Here is a 15600-nt window from a genome sequence, read left to right as displayed (position 1 = left end):
CATCAGATTAGTCGACTACCAAAATAATCATTAGTTGCAGACCTACCAGTCAAAAGTTTGGATAGAATATGTTTTATACTTTATATTCTTCTAAGTAGCTTTCATGACAGATTTGCACACTCTTAGTATTTTCTCATTTATGTCCTGCTAAGTCTGCGTAGTCAACTGGCAAACTGCCCCTAGAATTAACATCAGCACAAGAACTGTTAATCTGTAACCTTAAAGACTGCGTTTCCATGGCCAGGTAGCTGTACACAAGCCTAGGATCTCCAAGCACAGTGCTGGTGTCTCCTGGAGTAGCGCAAAATGCACAGTCATTGGACTGTGGAGGAGTGGAAACACCTTCCCTAGAGTGATGAATCATGCACCACCATCTGGCAGTCAGACGGGTGAATCTGGCTTTGGTGGATGCCAACAAGCACATACGGATGTAATGTTTAAAGAACCATGAACACTGTAATGCTGTACATTGTAAAGTTAACAGAGCTTGGCAGTAAAATAAGTCTCACACTTTAAATTAACAGAGCTCAACCATAAAACACAGAAGCCTGTATAATCATCTTAGTGACTGAGCACAGGTTACAGTATCTACATCACCACTCATTCCTCTTGCTTCATTTGCATTGGTGTGTTTAGTTTTGGTGTGGAGATGGCTGGGAGTTTTGGACAAAAGATTATTTATTAACTGTGTTACTGAAGTGTGAAACACATGCCAAACAATGCTGGGACAAAAAAAACATTACCAATTTGTGATGTTGCCATTCCTTCCCATAACACGTAAGGCCCTATCTTACACCTTGCACAAGGTGTGTTACAATGCTCATTACTATTGCACACCCTGAAAACAGTCTATTTTTACGCCTTGTGCCTGCATCGTTTAAATAGCATGATCGCTTATAAATTATTCTATGCAGATGAATGGGACGCTATCAGAATGAATTGTGTTCAGGTCAACGTCTGCTGTATTGCTATCTTGGCAACGGAAAACGCAAGTGCGCTTCTAACTGAATACAACCTAGACAGACATCAACAGTCAGATCATTGCTATCTTTGCAGTGAATTGTTAACACAGGTGCATCCCCGACATGCATACTCCCGTGCTTGTTACACACACATGGACACATAGCAGTGCACAAAACCCATAGCACGTATCTGTTGACAGCTATGCAAGCTTTTATATCAACATTAAACAAAATAAACAAGCAGGTCAGTTTCCTCTGCTGAGAAGTGTGGGACCCGTCCAGATAGCTGCGCCCCTGAAATAGCAATGCTTTAAAATCAGAGCGCACCTCTTAAAGCGGATGGCTAGTAAAACACTGATTGGTTTATTTCGCATGTCCAAAATGATGGGTAGAAGTCATCAATGTCCTAGTTTTAGTTTCACGTTTTCTGTTTGTTTGTTTGTTTGTCAAAGGACATGTCAAGAAACACTGTTTTTTCCATACTGTGCCAATCTTTTTTAATTTTGTGTTGCACAAATAGCCTCATAGTTCTAGCACAACAACTACAGGAATAAATGATTGGCACACAGTTCCAATCAACTGCATTGGAGGCACAAGAACATATGTAGATGTGATTTTTTTTCTTTAACATTATTTTTAATTTTGATATTTTTATGTGTGATTGTTTTACATTAGTGCTTACCAACAAAACTGAGCCTCCGCCATCTTCAGCAGCAGCAGCAGCAGTAGCAGCAGCAGCATCACTCTCCCATCAACAGTCCTTATTGGAAAGAAATCAGCCATCTTGGATGGAGCTCGCAAAGAGGAAGTCTTTGGCGTGGAGTGACATGAGTTTGGATTAAATACAGACAGTAAAGAGAGAGAAATGCATCAATGTGTAAATGAAGTCAAAGGACAATCATGGACAATCAACAGAGATCTTTTTTTGTAGATATGCTAGATCTGCAGATAGAACACTGTACATGTTTAAAACAAAATGATAAATGGTAAAATGATGAGCATCATTTTGAGATTTTCTCTTACTTCATAGAGTTATATCTTGTCGTGTTTTTTATGCATTCTTTCTACAGTGTACTACCTTTTTACTGTAGCCACATTTTCCCAAAATAAAATACACATAATACACTACATATTTATTTGCAGTTGATTTTTATTGTATTACAGACTAATTACTTTATAATGCCAAATATTTTATTTATTTTGCAAGCGGTGCCTGGGAGAACTGTATGAAGCTAAAACTTTATATAAGCATAGGTGGCACAATGTCTCTCAAAAGGGAAGCCACTACAGGTCTGGTGTCTCAACTGTCTGCCGATTTTTAGTGTCAAATTCCAAAATCACCCCAAGATCACAGTGACGACTCATCCAAGAGGTCACAAAAAACCCCACAACCACATCCAAAGAACTGCAGGCCTCACTAGTCTCAGTGCCACTACGATCAGGAAATCGCTGGTTCGAATCCTGTTTATGTAGCATGACATCAGCTGCCAGAGCCTGAGACAGTACGATTGGCCTTGCTCTCTCTGGGTGGGTAGATGGCGCTCTCTCCCCACATCACTCCAAAGGCTGTTGTTGATCTGCACAAGGCATCTCCATCAGCAGCAGTTGGAAAAGTGGCGGTGGCTGAGTTCACATGTATCGGAGGAGGCATGTGCTAGTCTTCACCCTCCTGGTGTTGGGGCATCACTAATGAGTCCTAATGATTGGGTTGGGCAATTGGCTGTGTAAATTGGGGAGAAAATGGGAAAAAAATAGAAATAAAATTAAAATATAAAAAAAAACTTTATTTAAAAACTGCATTAAGTGTTTATTGTGTTGAATTTAACTAATATTTTAATTACTTTGGTAATCTGAAACATTTAAGAGTGACAAACATGCAAAAAAATAAGAAAACTTTTTCATAACCACAGTATGTATATTTGATTCACTTAGGGGTAAAACTGCACTGTACTTGTGACAGGTGCAAAAGTATTTACACCCTTTCAGCTCTGTTTATCTGTAAGTCATGCTGGTCTATGTTTATGCCCAGTCCAGCCAGTTATTTCCCAATCCTAGGTCTAATGAAACCAGTCCCTCGAGATCTGTACTAATACAGATTGAGGGAGGCTTCTTTCTTTACTTTTGCTTCTACAGTCAAATCGAAACTAACCAGAGGAAGACTTCATGTGGTGTAGACTCTGATCATTTAACCTCTTTATAGAAACATAAACTTCATCTACAATATGCAGTATATACAACTTTAATGCTGTGGTCGCATTATTTTCCACGGTTTTCCAAACTTTGGTGAGAGTTCAAAATGAAAGTCATTGTGATTCTGCTATTAAACTGGATAACAAGTGTTTCAGTGACCAGATGTACCGGTAAGAACACTCTTATTTTACTTCTGTTAACCATTTTTAGTTAGAGATAAATATTTAGTCATGTTTTGATATTTGTTAAAGAGATTGAAGCTAAAATTTGTGTTATTCAGGTAGCTGCTAATCTGTGACTGAATCACAGACAACTTCTGTTAACCTGTTTTGAGTAAAATTAGAGAGAAATGACCAGCAAACAAAAAAATATCAAAATTATAGCTACTCTAGTGTATTACAACATGCACCAAGTTATTCTAATACATTTTAACTACCGCGGTCACACCATCTGCACTTAGAAAACGCTCGGTCGCGCTCTCTACACCGAAAACTAGGTGCGCGTCTAAACCGTGTTTACGGTAGACGCGTCACACAGCGCACTTGTAGGAGCAGAGGCTCGCGCTTCACGTGCAGAAACTGAAAATAGAACATAAACTAATTTTATAGCTGAATAAATATGATTTTACCAGGTTTAATTGAACTAACACCCACCAGAAAGACAACTGACTATCTGTAGAGCAGTGAAACATTCTGGAAATGGTTGGAGTGCTATAAAATATTCAAATCAAATAGTTATCATATCACACCACTAAATTTTTTAAGATATCATTACATGTATACCAGATATATGTTTTAAGTAATACTACTGTATCATTTTGGAGTAATGGGATACAAAATTTAGAAAAAAATGTTGATTCGTTTTTTGCATAAACCAGATTTTCTTGTCTTTCTGGTTATATTAGTTGATAAGCGCTGGTTAAATCATGTTTATTGAGCTGTAAAACTAGTTTCTGTACGGGAAGCGCGAGCCTCTGCTTCTCCAGGTGCGCTGTGCACGCGTTTGCCGTAAAACATCGTTTAGACACGCACAAAGGGGTTTCAGTGTAGTACTTATTTGACTGTTTTAATGGGCTGTTTTAACAGCTTTTGTACTAATTTGACTAATTGATCCCTGTTGACTAGTGTTTGTACTATTTCGTCTATTTATTGGGCTTCTTTGACAGATTTTGTATGTTTATTGATTTATTTTGACTGTTTAATGTGTATTATTTTGACTATGTATATGTGTCTAGTTTGACCAGTATTTGGAGTACTTTGACTATTTTTTTGGCCTGTTCTGACAGGTTCTGTACTATTCTAACAACTTATTTGGCTCTTTTGACTAGTGTTTGTACTATTTCGACTATTTATTTAGCTGTTTTGAACATGATGTGTTCTAATTTGACTAATAATTGGGCTTATTTGACAGATATTTTACTATTTTGATTGTTTATTGGGCTGTTTGACAGGGTTTGTTCTAATTGTACTAAATATTGGGCTTCTTTGACAAATATTTTATTTGCACTACTACTTTTAATCATTTTTTGGCCGCTTTGATAGATTTTGTACTTTTTTGACGGTTTATTGGTCTAGTCTGACCATAGTTCGGACTACTTTGACTAGTTTTTTGGCCTGTTCTGACAGGTCTGTACTATGTTAACAAATTATTGGGCTCTCTTGACTAGTGTTTGTACCATTGTGACTATTTTGAGTAGTGTTTTGGGCTATCTATTTTGACTAATTGGTGGGGTGTTTTGGCTGGATTATGCACTGTTGTGACTAGTTGTGGGGCTCTATTGAAGATCTGAAGATGTTTAGATTGAGTTTACTGAAGCTGAGTATTTGTGTGAAACTGAAAGCAAAGTTCCTGTGCGGTTTTTACTCGTCTTTGCGTTTTCAGGACGGCAGATGGAGACATTCGCTGTGCAGGGTCAGGCTGTGAGGCTGGACTGTGATACAGACCAGGAGGACACGGAGGACACCTTCACCTACAGCTGGACTAAAGATAACCACACCATTAAATCAAGCCCCCGTTTACAATTACAGGACAGCTCATTGTGGCTTTTAAACACAGTGTTATCAGATAGCGGTCATTATGTTTGCACAAGGTAAGAAGAGGCCTACACACTTCTGACTCAGTGTGTGGGAGGTGATATTTATATGCCCTTTACTGTATTATTTTATTTATTACAGTGTGACAGCAGTTTACATATATAACAGCAGTTTGGATTCCTTTACAAAGGGATTAAAATTGTAATTAAAAGCTAAATAAATAGTTTTGTTAGCTAAGGATTTCAAAAAATCTGTCAAATAATTAAAAGTAAACAAATAAACACATTTATACAAAAAAAATATTTCACAATTTCTATTTGTCCTAAATTACCTCATGTTTGTTGTCTTGAGGCCTAATGTATACAGCTGGCCACCAACGTCAATAGATTTTATACTAAAATAAACTTTTCAAAGACATGTTAAGGTTCTATAATGTGCTAGTATACGATCTGTGTGGACTTCTCTTTTATTTATTCATCCTTTAAAATTGCAATTTCTCTGTGAACCAAACGTTTGTTGTCCTGAGGCCTAATGTATACAGCTGGCCACCAACATCAATAGACGTTAATCTCAGGTTGAATGTTAGTCATGACATCAGATGACAAAAAAAATACGTCAGGATATTGTCTAATATTGTTAGGTGCCTGCAAAGTAGAATATTATTCTTTCCATTACAAATATGATGATAGATGAAGTGTCCAACCATAGTCATTGTGTAATAGAGATATTTTTTTTTGTTTTTAAGGATCAATTAAAGACCCTAAATCAGAGTCACACAGTCTGTCTCTCTTACTTTGCCTACAAATGTAATCCACCAGCCAATGACTTTTTTGTTGAGCCACAGTGAGGTCTATGGGGCCTTTCCATTGACTATACTTTTATTTAAATTGGAAAAGTTTTCTGGTATCCCTTCTAATGAATGCATTCAGTTAATTTAAGCTGCACTTACTACTGACACATCTTACTACTGTTACATTCATTACTCAGGTAGAAGTGAAGACACTAGGGTTTAAAATACTTCAGGAGAAGATGAAGTATCAACTCAAGCTTTTTACTCAATTAAAAGAGTAAAAAGTTTAAAATACTTATTTAAAATCTACTTAAAGTATAAAAGTAAAAGTAATCAAAGGGGGAATATGCCATTAAGGCAAAAGTTGAGGCTGGGTCCTATATATGTTTTTAGTCATATTGCCCAGCCTTAACTCATGGTCTTGTTGCTTAATGCAATATAATCCTCACAGCAGTTCCAAAATCTAGTAGAAATCCTCCCCTGTACAGAAGAGAGAGTTGCTCTAACAAAAGCAGAAAAGCCTCTTTTTTAGTATCCTTAATATCAGAAGAAACTATGAATGAGTTGGTGTCCCAATATGTTATCCATATATGTGTTTAAACAATCTCTATATACTTTGTTTAATTGATAAAAACAAAGATGTAAAATAGTAACAAAACATAAATTTGATGTCATTGTTTGTGTAATATTTATGTGATATTTGTGTGGATTTAGGTATATTAATGACAATGGTTTATTTTTACTTGATCATTTGTTAAGATCCCAGACAGGGATTAAACCTAGTCTTGGATGAATGCATGAGTGGACATGAATGGATATTTTGCATTGAAAGGAAAATATAGTCTACTGCTTGGCTTAATCCCTGTCTGGAAAACTGACCATATATAATCGGTGTCTGAATTCTTTCGCTTAACTATACTAGTGTATCTCAAAAAAATAGAATATAATTTAATATAAGTTCTTATATGTTATTTATACACTGATAATTTATCTCTCATATATATTATTTTCATTGGTTGTGAAAACTTCACACTAGACCTCAAGTAGCTTTGACTGTGATGCGGATTTCATTTTCCAGCAGGACCACACTGCCAAAAGTATCAATTGGTCTTATATAATATTCACATTTTCGGAGACACTGATTTTTGGGTTTTCATTGGCTGTAAAACATAATCATGAACAATAAAAGGCATAAACACTTAAATACATCACTCTGTTTGTAATACATCTATATGATATATGAGTGTCACATTTTGAACTAAATTACTAAAAAAAGTAACTTTTCAATGATATTCTAATTTTCTGTGATGCGCTAGTATATGATCTGTGTGGACTACTCTTTTATTTAAGTAACCACACTTTAAATTGTAATTTTTCTGTGAACCAAAAGTGTTTTTCCTAAGTGGATGGGACTTTTTGTACTAACTATACATTAATTTTGTTTCTCACAGCACAAATGGCTCAGAGAGCACAGAAACCAGCATATTTCTCTCTGTCGAAAAAGGACAATGCCCAAGAGCTCCAGAGACCAAACTGGCACTTGAAGGATCTAACATTATTCTGGCCTGTACTGAAGACCCCACTGAGATTCTGGGGAAGCTATTGCACATGGAGTGGTTAAAGGTATGACATAAGAACGCATTAAGTTATAAAATTACCCTTTTTCTACCTCACTGTATCTTGTTAAATTTAACACAGTGTTCCTGTAATGATGTTATGGTGTCTTAAGACTGATACATAATTTTTCCTGAAGGATACATCTCACATCCTCGTTTTGGGATGTGAAAATGCATTTCTAAATAGTGAAAACTGTGAAAATCTGCATCAGCCACTGATTAAACTGCTTCCTATCACAGCCCAAAAAAAGTCCAAATGCAATAAACAGATCATAAAAATAGTTTGAATTTACCTGACCTTTTATTTTATTAGTATATGTTTTTTTGCATTTTCATGAAAATAAAAATGTTACAAAAATGGTAAAATTGGAAATAGAAATAAAAGGAGATACAGGCTAATGCAGTATTTATTAGTTTGAGAAAACAAGTAAATAAGTAACAGGTAATTAATACATGATATATATATCAAAATACAGGGTTTCAATGTAATATATTGCAATACTGTAAACAAGATGATAAATTGCAATTGTTTAAATCTAATTTTAGGAAAACTGCCTTAATTATGATTATGATTTCATTTATAGTACCAATTAAAAGTTTAAATTCTTATTTTAATTTCATTATTTTTAAATGTTCTGCATTGTAGATTAATACTAAAGTTTTTCAAACTATAAAGAAAAACATATGGATTTTTTTAGTAAACAAACAAAAGTGTTAAACAACCAGAATATGTTTTATATTTTAGATTCTTCAAAAGAAGGCACCTCTTGTTTAGCTTTGTACAGTTTGGCATTTTCTCAGTCAGAATTAAAGGTCAGTCAATCTTTGAAAGTATCCTCAAGTTCAGTCGTCACAAAAACCATCAAAAATGATATGATGTGATGAAACTGGCTCTCATCAGGACTGCTCCAGCAAAAGAAGATCAAGAGTTACTCCTGTTGCATAGTTAATCAAAGTTACCAGCCTCACCTAAACCGTCACAGAGTATTTTGGTTTGGTGTTTAACACTTTGTACTATTTTTATTTACTATATAATTTTTTATGTGTTCCTTCATAGTCTGAATGACTTAAGTATTCATCTACAATGTTGTAAAATAATTGAATGAATTGAATGAGAAGGTGTCTCCAAACTTTTGACTGGTACTGTATATTCTGCTCTACAGGACTGTAAACCTACAGGAATGGAAGGCAGTAAAATTAGCCTCCATGTATCAATGAGCAGCGTGGGTAACTACACTTGTATGGTCATCTTTGGATACGATGGACAAAACTACACTGTCTCTTCTACAATAGAGCTGGAAGTAGTGAACCGTGGTGAGTAGACTTGTGCTTATGTCTGTGTGTGTGTTGACATTTTTGTTTGTTTATCTTTCTGTCAATCTAAATTGTCAATCTAGATTGCTGGTAGGGCTGGACAATATGCTTAAGAGAACTGGCAAAATACAGTATCCAACACCCCTCACACATGGCTCAGATGGTGCGATGCATGTGTAGCGGAGCAGCGATGAGTAGTACCAAGTCATCTGTCTTTTACCTACAGTCAAGCATGGTGGTGGTAGCATCACGTTCTGGGGCTGCATGCTGCCGGCACTGTGGAGCTAAATTTTTAAATGTACATTGACATTCTGAAGCAGAGGATGATCACATGTGCCTTCGTAAACTGGACCACATGACAGCTATCCAATATGATAATGACTCATGACCAAGTTGACAATTGTCTTGCTGAGGAATCTTATGGTAAAGGTGATGGACTTGTCAATTATGTCTCCAAAATATTTGCAGAAAGGTTAGGGTTACACTCACTTTTGTTGGAAACTGTATGTTAGGATATCTGAGTCATATATCAAGTGATATCATATATAAGTGTTTTAAATGCTTCTAAATCCAAAGGCTAATTGTTATTGTCACGTTTTCATTCTCATTCCGTTCTCTGTGTTTTTCCTGCCCTCCAGTTTGTTTATTTGCCTTCCCCCTGCACATGGCCTTTTGTGTTCCTCTGGTGTCTCTGCCTTAAGTGTTTTCTCCTGTGTTCATCTGTAGCTCTGCCCTCTTGTTACCTGTCCCCAGGTGTTTCCTGTTACTTTCGTATTTGTAGATAGATAGATAGATAGATAGATAGATAGATAGATAGATAGATAGATAGATAGATAGATAGATAGATAGATAGATAGATAGATAGATAGATAGATAGATAGATAGATAGATAGATAGATACTTTATTGATCCCCCAAGGGAAAATTTTGGAAAGTTGTGTATGTTTGTTGTTGGTTTTTCACTAAGTTTCTAGTCTCTTTGTTCATGGTTTCTAAGTTTTGTTTATCTCATTTTATTTCTGTTTTGCTAATAAGCATACTCATATTTGCGTCCGCTGTCCTTGCATCCTTTTCTCGCTGCAACCGTGACAGTCATTGCTTTTTAAACTGACGTATATGCCTTTTATATCTCCCAGGTCCCATAGAAACGCCTAAAGTAATATATCCGCGTAACCACACTGTGCATACCAAACCAGGCAAGTGATCTCTGGACCTTTACAAATAACATGTTGGTTAATTTATTGTGTTATTGAAAAATTTACCCTTTCAATGACTAATGCTGGGTTTTTATGTTCGTACAGGTGTGAAAACCAAGTTGGAGTGTTCTGTGTTCATTGGTTCAGAAAAGAATGACATTGAAGAGTCGCAGGTCTATTGGATGGTAGACAAAAATTTCACGGTGCAATATCCACAGCTTCGGGAAAACCTGACTATGTGAGCAATATCTGTTTACAACACAGGATGTAATATTTACATAGCAATAAGTTAGAATATCATTGAAGAGTTAATTAATTTGAGTAATTCATTTCAAAATAGGAAACTCATTTATTATGTGGCATATTCCACAGAATCAATGCAATTTCTGTCCCCATAAAAATTGCATGTATAATTGTGCACACAAAATAACTTTAAAATACATTTTATTAGCAATGTATTTGTGTCTTTTACATTTACCTAATTGCAAAAGTAAGATAAGTAATTAAACCATTAATAAAAACTACTTTGAACACTGAAAAAATACCATTTGTTACCTGCCCCCCCACTCTATAAACTATAAACTTTACCATGAAATATAATTATTAAAATCCTTCAGAGATGTCACTTTTTTGCATTGTTGTGTGAGTGGCCATTTAGCTATTTTTCACATTTTTGCAAATTCTATGCTAAAAACTTCCTGTCCTGTTACTTTCTGTCCTGTTATTCATAACATACAGAATAACAGTAGTGAGTACCAGTAACAGGACTGAGTGCTTGTAACAGGAGTGAGTGCCAGAAACAGAAGTGAATACCAGTAACAGGACTGAGTGCCAGTAACAGGAGTGAGTGCCAGTAACAGGACTAAGTTCCATTAACAGAAGTGAGTTCCAGTAACAGGAGTGAGTGCCAGAAACAGGGGTGAGTACCAGTAAGAGGACTGAGTGCTAGTAACAGTACTGAATGACAGTAACAGTAGAGAGTGCCAGTAACAGGAGTGAGTGCCAGTAACTGGACTGAGTTCCAGAACCAGGAGTAAGTAGAGTCCCCTGGTTAATTGATTCATGAATGTGAGTATTACTTAATTAAAACCACGTTTTGCTGCAATGAATCTATATTATATATGTCTCACTTTTTGAATTGAATTACTGAAATTAATGATATTCAATTTTTTTTTTATTAACCTGTAGTTCTGACATACTGACATGAATTGTCTGGGCTTGTTGTTAAAATGTCACATCCTAAATGTATCCCCCTTAATACCAATCCACAGAGAAACGAGGGAGGATAATCAAATTTATGGCACTTCTACACTGTTCATTGCCAAAGTTCTTCCTGAATTTTTCGAAGTACCTTTCGAATGCACTATTCTGAGCCCAAGAGGAATGGACATGGGAGTGGTGTGGCTTAAACACGGTGAGGATTTGAGGACTGTAACCTACAAAAAACTTACAAAGTAACTAAAAAATAGAGATTGAATAAAAGTGATGAATAACAGTTGGCTTTTTTTTTCTTTCCATAGAGAAGCCATATACCATACAGGCAACACTGACCATTTTACTGGCCCTCATAGCAGTTGTTGTTGTGAACATTGTCCTGTTTGTTTTCTTCAGAACTGATATTATTTTGTGCTATCGTCAACTATGTGGCAAAAGCAGAAGTAAGTAAATCACTAAATATAACAACACAATCTATACTGCAAATAGAATCACTAATGTGTCTAATGTGTGTTGCATTCTAATTTATTTATTTTATGGGTTTTAGCAGTAAACCAATCCATTATTTTTTTCATAGTACTGGGTGCATGTATTTATTATTTTTTTCAACTAAATAAGAATTGCCAGGGTCTGTTTCGAATCCCGTTCATGTAGCTTGCCATCGCCTACCGGAGCCCTGGGAGAGCACAATTGGCCTTGCTCCTTACTTCCTTACTTCAAATTTAAATATTAAAAGGTGTATCCCAGTAATTTTGGCCATATAGTTATAGTAGCCTTGACTTTATTACTGAATGGAACAGTGGGTAACTTTTAAATATCTTCAGCAGGACAGACGAAGGTGTACAATGCGTATGTGTGTTCCTGCCATGGTAATACCCCTGGTTCCACAGCAGAGGACTTGGCCCTGAGGATCTTACCTGATGTTTTGGAGCAGAAGCATGACCTCAAGCTGTTCATACACGGACGAGATGATGCAGGTAGAAGTTTTATATAGGAATGCAAACTTTATACGAAAAAAGCTGCCAGAGTCACAGAGTTTAGTCAAAATATCAGTAAATGCAATAATAGAGATGCAAGGTTTTTGGATGACAGTGACAGTATAGCAGGGGTTGGGGAAGAGAGGAACAATATTCGGGACAGTATGGTGATGGTGATTTCCCTTCACTCAGTATTAGTGGTGTTTGCAGATTAGGGGTGGGTTTCCAAAAACTTCTTAGCATGAATATGATTCTTAGATGGTTAAACGAGCTTCACACTGAATATTCTCTCTCCATGTTAAGATGTTCTTAAAACCACAATGCTTTTGGTAAAGTTCAAATCTTCTTGCACTTTACTATAATTTTACTATTATTTCATGTGAATTTTTCTTAGGCATTTATGGAGTGAATTTTTTGCCAAAAGTTTGACGCAAAAAAAAATAAATGACTAACATCTGCAATTAAAATTTCAAGAATCAAAAGGAAAAGTGTATGTTGCCAAATATATATTTAAAAATGACCAAATATATATTTTTAAATATACTTGGTTACTTTATTATTCTTTGCAGTCATTTGAAAATAATTTCAGTTTGGATTTTGATCGTTTTTGCTTTCATTTTTGTGTTTCTGTGGATTTTCCATGGATTTTTTTGTTGATTTTCCTTCTAAAGAAGTTTGCTTCTAGAATCTCTCATTTGCTTCTGCTTCATTTTTTTTGCTTCTAACTTCTGCTTCTGACCAATGGAGATTCAAGGGGAACACCTTCTTCTAAGCCCCACCCACCTGTAAACACCTAAACACACTAAATTGTCCATGCAAACAGACAAGTGATGCAGGCAGAAATCACACAGTCACACAGTGAGAGCTTTTAGTCACAAATGGAGAAAACACAAAACAGTGGTGAACCTTTTAGGAGTAGCTATACAAGCTCAAGCGTACTTGGGTTCTGCAGCAGGACAATGATCTGAATCGCATCAGTAAGCCCACCTCTGAATGGCTCAAAAAACAGAACAAAATGAAGGTTTTAGATTTGTCTATTCAAAGTCTAGACATAAATTTAATTGAGATACTGCGTCATGACCTTAAACAGGCCTTTCATATTCGAAAAATCCTCCAATGTGGTTAAATAAAAACAATTCTGCAAATTAGAGTGGGCCTAAAGTCCTTCACAGAGATGGAAAAGACTCATTGGCAGTTAACAGAAATGCTTGAGGGGTAAAATGTATTTTTCAAATTCAGCCAGGTTACTTTGGATAGATTTCTTTCCTTTTATCAATTAAATCATTATTTAAAAAATGCTTTTTGTTTTTACTCAGTGTATCTTTGTTTGATATAAAAATATATTTGATCATCTGAAAATGTAAGTATGACAAAAAAGCAAAAACTAAACAAATATCTAAGGGGGCAAATACTTTACATTAGCTACACAAGAGCTACCTTCAATCAATAAAATGTCTCAACTTACTAACTACTGTATATTTGCATTAATAAACGAAGCATGCATTGTTGGCTTTTGTATTCAGAACAACCATCTTTATAAAAAATAACCTGAGATGTTGTTTTAACTGCAGAGAATGTTGCGGACATGGCTGGTGTGTTGAGCCAGAGCAAGGCGGTGTTGCTCATCCTTCCAGGATCACGTTCAGCCAATCAGCAAGAAGAAGAAAGCGCCATTCCTCTGAATCCAGGCCAAGAGACACTTGATGTCTCACACTGCAGTGAACTCTATTCTGTCATTGCTCAGTCCAGCGTTCCAGTAATTGTGGTTGAAGATGGTGAGAATGCTGATTACTCACTGTTGCCGGAATCCATCCAGTCTATTATTCAGAGGGATAGAGTGTTGAGGTGGAGCCCTGCAGTGCAACCCAATGGTCGTTTCTGGAAGCACCTCAGATATCATATAACCTAAGTCAAATAAACATTTTCAGGTACTTGTTAGTACTTTAGAATCAGTTAACTTTTCATTATAACCTTAAAAGTGAATAGAATGGAGCTTGACTTTAAGCTTGAAATGAAAACCTGAAGCCATACCTGCCCATTGTGGGTTGAGATTATGGTAGGTTTTTTCCCTGGTGCACATATTTGTTTCACATTTATTTTCAATTATTTCGATTATTTTGGCAACAAGTCTAGTTTTAATGTGTTACATTTGTACTGTAATTATTTTTCTATTATATTTGTGCTTCAAGATTAGGGCTGTACAATACTGGGACAAAAATTACAATTGCAAAATTGTGTTGTTCTGCAATATACAGCTATGAAAAAAAATAAGAGACTTAAAAATCTTTTAAAAATATGAGTTTCTTTGATTTTCCCACATTAAAAACCTCTGGAATATAATCAAGAGGGAGATGGATAATCACAAGCCATAAAAACCAAGCTGAAATTATCCAAAAGCATTGTGTAAGACTGGTGGAGAAGAATATGCCAAGATGCATATTAAAAAACAGGGTTATTACACCAAAAAAACTGATTTAGAAACTGAAGTGGTCTCTTTATTTTTTTTCCAGAGCAGTATATTGCAAAATTAAAAATACAGGAATTTCTACCAAATTGGGCCAGAAGTCAGAGATGCTACATATCATGATACTAATAATACAATCTGTGCATCAATGACTGGAGTAAAATGGTATTAAATAGATATAAACTGATAGATATTGTCATGTAAAACAGAAAACGTTTCTTTGTATTAAACAGCGAAAAACATTGCATATCTTGCACAAACCTGCAATGTAATATCTGTGTTAAAACTACATATTGTGCAGCCCTATTCAAAACTATTTTTCACATGACACATGCAGGACAGTGAAATGGTTAAAAAAAATTTTCGTGCAATACAACTTTTATACAGCCTTCTTGTTTGTTTTACATATACCTAATAATTATTTCTATTTGTGAATTTAATCTGTAATCTAACAAATTAATCTGCAACCAAATCAATTTTACATTAATAAGAGTAAGTGCACTATTGTATTAGTCCTGTAATGCAAAATAAAATCATTACACTTCACCAGATTTAGGCTCCATTGTGTCAGTCTAGTTCCTCTTTCCCTTTCTGTTCTTGCTAATGTGCTACAATGACCAAAAGTGTTCAGTGTACAGGTTTTCTATTTTATTTTGACCAGTCAAAAATCAGTTATTATTTTCTAATTAGTGTGTTGGGTAATTAGCCTTGAAAATTGTGGAGAAAATAGTATAAAATATTGTCCAGTATTTCTGGACAATATTGCCTGTTTGGATGTTCTGTCTTAAATTAGTAACTTGTGTAAATTAGAGTGCATAACTATTTACTGTGCATCTCACAACAT

At 35.5% G+C, this 15600-nt stretch overlaps 2 protein-coding genes across 5 annotated transcripts in view; both read left to right on the top strand.

The window, feature by feature from the left end:
• Positions 1-2092, top strand: part of cracdlb (cracd like b) — a 35687-nt gene extending 33595 nt beyond the window's left edge. For all 3 annotated transcript variants that reach the window (XM_022675042.2, XM_049469836.1, XM_049469835.1), the window contains one exon: positions 1638-2092. In XM_022675042.2, coding sequence (XP_022530763.2) covers positions 1638-1804 — 167 coding nt within the window. In that variant the 3' untranslated portion in view covers positions 1805-2092. The remainder of the gene's footprint in view (positions 1-1637) is intronic.
• Positions 2093-3076: 984 nt separating this feature from the next.
• LOC103036820 (interleukin-1 receptor type 1) lies at positions 3077-15251 on the top strand. Of its 2 annotated transcripts, none has more exons than XM_007259054.4 (10): positions 3077-3322; positions 5034-5241; positions 7427-7598; positions 8755-8905; positions 10041-10100; positions 10206-10338; positions 11372-11514; positions 11621-11758; positions 12143-12292; positions 13864-15251. In XM_007259054.4, exons 1-10 carry the CDS (start codon positions 3259-3261, stop codon positions 14199-14201), a joined length of 1557 nt encoding a protein of 518 aa, XP_007259116.3. In that variant the 5' UTR covers positions 3077-3258; the 3' UTR covers positions 14202-15251. The 2 variants fall into 2 exon arrangements, with proteins under 2 accessions (XP_007259116.3, XP_015463803.3); XM_015608317.3 differs by having other exon boundaries at positions 3078-3322; positions 12140-12292.
• Positions 15252-15600: the final 349 nt, after the last annotated feature.

Source organism: Astyanax mexicanus, chromosome 21, assembly GCF_023375975.1.
Source record: "Astyanax mexicanus isolate ESR-SI-001 chromosome 21, AstMex3_surface, whole genome shotgun sequence".
Lineage (NCBI taxonomy): Eukaryota > Metazoa > Chordata > Actinopteri > Characiformes > Acestrorhamphidae > Astyanax > Astyanax mexicanus.
Note: the sequence above shows the minus strand (reverse complement) of the source record. Positions and strands in the feature narration are given on the sequence as shown.